This window comes from Emydura macquarii, unplaced genomic scaffold (genome assembly GCF_026122565.2).
Source record: "Emydura macquarii macquarii isolate MOO-44397 ecotype Brisbane River unplaced genomic scaffold, CSIRO-AGI_Emac_v2 contig_1775, whole genome shotgun sequence".
Taxonomy (NCBI): Eukaryota; Metazoa; Chordata; order Testudines; family Chelidae; genus Emydura; species Emydura macquarii.
Window position 1 is genome coordinate 16,640 of NW_027131912.1, and position 4,517 is coordinate 21,156.

The window sequence follows — 4,517 nt, forward strand, 5'->3', positions numbered from 1 at the left end:
AGCAGCCCTGGGGCTCATTTCCAGTGAATGTCCCACATTCTCAATGCTCATGCTTCAGGGTACATCTGGACATCAGCAGGGGCCAGGAAGGGATTTCCACCCCACTGCCCCATGTATTTGGAGAGAGCTTGGGTTGTTTTTATTTTTTGAGGGGGGTTAAATCTTGTTCCTCTGAAGCCCCAGGCAGTGCCTGGAGATGGGACATTGGGTGGTGGGACAGGTGGCTGGGGAGGAGTTTGGGATGTGATGTGTATAAGAGATTGGCTGTGACTCCTGTAACCACTAGACCCTGCTCCCCTCACAGAGCTCTGGGTAGAGCTTTGGCATCTTGTCGATCATTTCCTTTCATCTGCAGGCCCCCCCAACCCCTAATGAATCCAGCTAACGGCACCAGCCCGGTGACCAAATTCATCCTGCTGGGTTTCCCCTCCCTGAGCCGGCTGGGCCGGGATCTCGCCTGCTCCTGCACCTACACCGGGACCCTGGCCAGCAACCTGAGCATCGTGTGGGCCGTGCTGCGGGACCCCCGCCTCCAGCGCCTGCCCATGTACATCCTGCTGGGGAACTTCGCCTGGCTGGAGGTCTGCTACATCACGACCACCGTGCCGCAGATGCTCTTCGACCTCATGAACCCTGGCGTCCCCATCTCCTTCCACGCCTGCTTCGTGCAGTTCTACTTCTTCTTTTCCACGGGGGGCACTGAGTGCCTCTTCCTGGCGGCCATGGCCTTGGACAGGTACCTGGCCATCTGCCACCCCCTGCGCTACCCCGTCCTCATGTCCCCACAGATCTCCTGGCTGCTGGCAGCCTCCTGCTGGCTCGTCGGCTACCTCTGGTTCATAGGGCCCGTCGCCCTCGTCTCCCAGCTCTCTTTCTGCGGCCCCAACACCCTGGATCATTTTCTCTGTGACCCGGGCCCGTTGCTGGCCGCCTCCTGCGCCCCAACCCCCCGGACCGAACAGATCTTCTCCACCACGACCTCCCTCATCATCTTTGGCACCGCCTGCTTCACCCTGACCTCCTACGGGCTAGTGGTCTGGGTGGTGCTGAGGCTGCCCACAGGGGCTGGACGGCAGAAGGCCTTCTCCACCTGCACCTCGCACCTGGCTGTCGTGGGCCTCTTCTGGGGCTCGGGCATGGTGACCTACGTCAACCCGGCCGCCTCGGGGGGCACTGGGAAGCTGGCGATGCTCTTCTACGCCGTGACCACCCCCTTCCGCAACCCGCTGATCTACAGCCTGCGAAACAAGGAGATGAAGGAGGCGCTGAGGAGGACGCTGCTGGGTGGGCAGTAGGGGGCCGTGTTCTGGTCCCAGTCTGCAGGGACTGGCCGGTCAACGAGGTGGGCAATGAGATACGAGTCCTTTCCTTTCTAAGGGGTGCTGGCTCCAGCCCTGCAGGGGGAACACACAGCATTTCCCACGACTGTTGCGAGTCCCGCCTCATATTAAAAAACGCCCGTGTGACGGCACAGCCAGAACGCAAACGGGAGCTGGGAGGGTCGTGTCTTTGCTGGAGGAAATGAGCCCAATCAGTGGGGGTGTGCAGAGCAGAGCAGACTGAGTGTGCGGGTGCGGAGGCTGGCTTAAATCTCTGCCCTGTTTGTGCAGCTGCATTTCCAGCTTGTTCCGTCGATCAAAGTGGTCTCAACCTTAGATCCAGAGGGCCACATTCTGCTCCTGTTTCCCCTGCCAGTCTGGTGATGGCTGGAGACTGAGACACGGGACCCAAATCGTGGCAGTGCTGTATTGTTTGGTGTGGATCACACTCCCCTTTCACAGCCAGGGACAGAACCCAGGAGTCCCAGCTTCACCTGATCTAACCACTGGACCCCACTCCCCTCCCGTACCAAGGGACAGAAAGGAGAAGACAATCTCTACCCATCAGAGGCGTGAAGTTCTGGGACAGCCTCCAAACCGGGATCAGGGTGGTAAATAACTTCATTCATTTTCTGGAAGAGCTGGACAATGTCCCAGCCGGATTGTGTGATGGAGGGGTGGGGGTGGCAGCCCTGAAGGTTCCTTGTGGTTCATGTCTGATGTTCCCAAAAGCTCATGCTGCAGGGTTTCAGCTGGTCCCTGCAAGGCTCAGGAATCATAGAATCATAGAATCTTAGAGTTGGAAGGGACCTCAGGAGGTCATCTAGTCCAACCCCCTGCTCAAAGCAGGACTAACCTCAGCTATATCATCCCAGCCAGGGCTTTGTCAAGCCTCAGCTTAAAAACCTCTAAGGATGGAGATTCCACCACCTCCCTAGGTAACCCATTCCAGTGATTCACCACCCTCCTAGTAAAAAACTTTTTCCTAATGTCCAACCTAGACCTCCCACCCTGCAACTTGAGACCATTGCTCCTTGTTCTGTCATCTGCCACCACCGAGAACAGCCTAGTCCCATCCTCCCTGGAAGCCCCTTTCAGGTAGTTAAAGGCCGCTATCAAATCCCCCCTCATTCTTCTCTTTTGCAGACTAAACAAGCCCAGTTCCCTCAGCCTCTCCTCATAAGTCCTGTGCTCCAGCCCCCTAATCATTTTGGTTGCCCTCCGCTGGACTCTCTCTAACTTGTCCACATCCTTTTTGTAGGGGGGCCCAAAACTGGACACAATATTCTAAATGTGGCCTCACCGATGCCGAATAGAGGGAATAATCACTTCCCGCGTCCTGCAGGCAATGCCCCTCCTAATGCAGCCCAATATGCCATTAGCCTTCTTGCCAACCAGGGCACACTGCTGACTCATATCCAGCTTTTTATCCACCGTTACCCCCAGATCCCTTTCTGCAGAGCCGCTTCCTAGGTCGTCGGTCCCCAGTCTATAGCTGTGCATGGGATTCTTTCTTCCTAAGTGGACCCCCCCACTCCAAAATAATTATTCGATTGTTCTCTTCTTCCTCAGAAGCATCAGGGATGGTCACTGCTGGAGACGGGACATTGCCCGGGGTGGCTCTGAGGTGGCACTGAGCATTTTCTGTCCCAGCTGCTCGGCTGGCTGGCTCTTGCTCACGTGCTCAGGGCGTAGCTGGTCCCCAGACGTGGGGTGGGAAGGAATTTCCTCTCTGCTCAGACCGGCAGTGACCTAGGGGGTTTTCTACCTTCCTCTGCAGCATGTGGGGTGCAGCTCATTGGCCAGGACTATCTGGGTGGATCTCGCTTACACATTTCCCAACCAGTGCGGGGGCTTCCTAACCCCGGAGTCCAGAATCCAGACCTCTGTTCTAACTCACAGGGTCCCACTTCACTTCCAGTGCTAGGGATAGATCCCAGGAGTCCTGACCGCCCGTCCCTCCCTGTTCTAAGTCAGTGTCCCCACTGGCCCCTGAGAGCTGGTGAAAGAACCCCGGAGTCCTGGCTCCCAGTCCAGCCCTCTGACCACTAGACGTCACAACCACTGCGTGAATACTAGCTAGTAACAGAAGCTGTCCATCTTGGAGTGGTGTCTGAGTTAGAGCCACTTAATAAATCATGCAGACCAGACTGCAACTCCCTGGGCAGAACTAGCTTGTTTTGTTGTCTGAACGTTTCTCGCTCTGGGTATTGATGATCTGGGGCCGCTGGCAGAGCCAATTACAGAGCTGAGCGGAGTTTGCCGCTGGTTCCTGCTTGAAAAACTGGAGCCAGGCACTTCAAAGCAGAGGTTATCTCCTCTCCTGCGAGAACCGAGGGCAGATCCCAGGGCTAGGAGCGAGGGGCCAGGCGGAGGGCGGAGATGAGTCTCCAGGGTCCGGTCAGCTCTTGGTCTGCGGCGATGAGCAGAGCTGTTGAGTCTCAGGTTCCCATGGACCCCTGCTCTGCTGAGAACGGCCCCACTCATTACACACGGGATGCACTGCGCAGAGCAGGCGGCCGTCACGACCACCCTGGGGTGTCAGGGCAGGGAAGAGGTGCAGAGGGGCCTGGATGGGCTTGGGAGGGGTCTCCTCATCCCAGTGAGATTTCCTCCCACACAGGGTCAGCCCTTGGTTGGTTGAGGGGGGCACCAGGGAGCAGAGCCTGGGTCTAGCTCAGTGCCAGGGGAAGGGGGACCCTCTAAGCAGTGAGAGCATGGGAAAAGGGGGATCTCTGTCTCCATCTGCAGGGGGGATCCCCCCATTCTGAGGTCCCTGTCTATGCCCTGCACCCCAGTCACACCAGCCTCTCTCTGCAGGGGGACAGCCCCGTTCTGAGATCCCCCTACATGCCATGCAGCAGAGATGCCCAAGTCCCTCACCGTAGGGGGGGATCACCCCGTGTATAAACCCACAGCACAGCTACACCAGCCACAGACTGCACCCCCATTTCAGCCATCATCATACTCAGCCACACCTCACACCACAACCAGCCAGTCCCCCGACCCAGCCAGGCCCCTCACCCCCACTCCGTCCAGTCCCCCCAGCCAGGGTTTTGCTCTTCCCTTGGCTTGGCAAAGGAGAAGCACACCATCCCCCCGTGGCTCATTGTCTACACTTGGCCCGGGTTCACAAAGATCTTCTCTCTTCAGCCCCATGTGCACAGTAGAGGTGAGATGCAGCCAGCTCTGGGGTGG

General features: G+C 57.7%; 1 protein-coding gene across 1 annotated transcript; it reads left to right on the forward strand.

Moving 5' to 3' along the window:
* The first annotated feature begins 371 nt into the window (after window positions 1–371).
* Window positions 372–1,295, forward strand: LOC137158629 (olfactory receptor 11H4-like). The gene has a single exon (XM_067556441.1). It carries the CDS (start codon window positions 372–374, stop codon window positions 1,293–1,295), a length of 924 nt encoding a protein of 307 aa, XP_067412542.1.
* The last annotated feature ends 3,222 nt before the right edge of the window (window positions 1,296–4,517 follow it).

Coding starts and splice junctions, on each gene's coding strand:
- LOC137158629 (XM_067556441.1), top strand. CDS start 372: ATGAATCCAGCTAACGGCACCAGCCCGGTGACCAAATTCATCCTGCTG.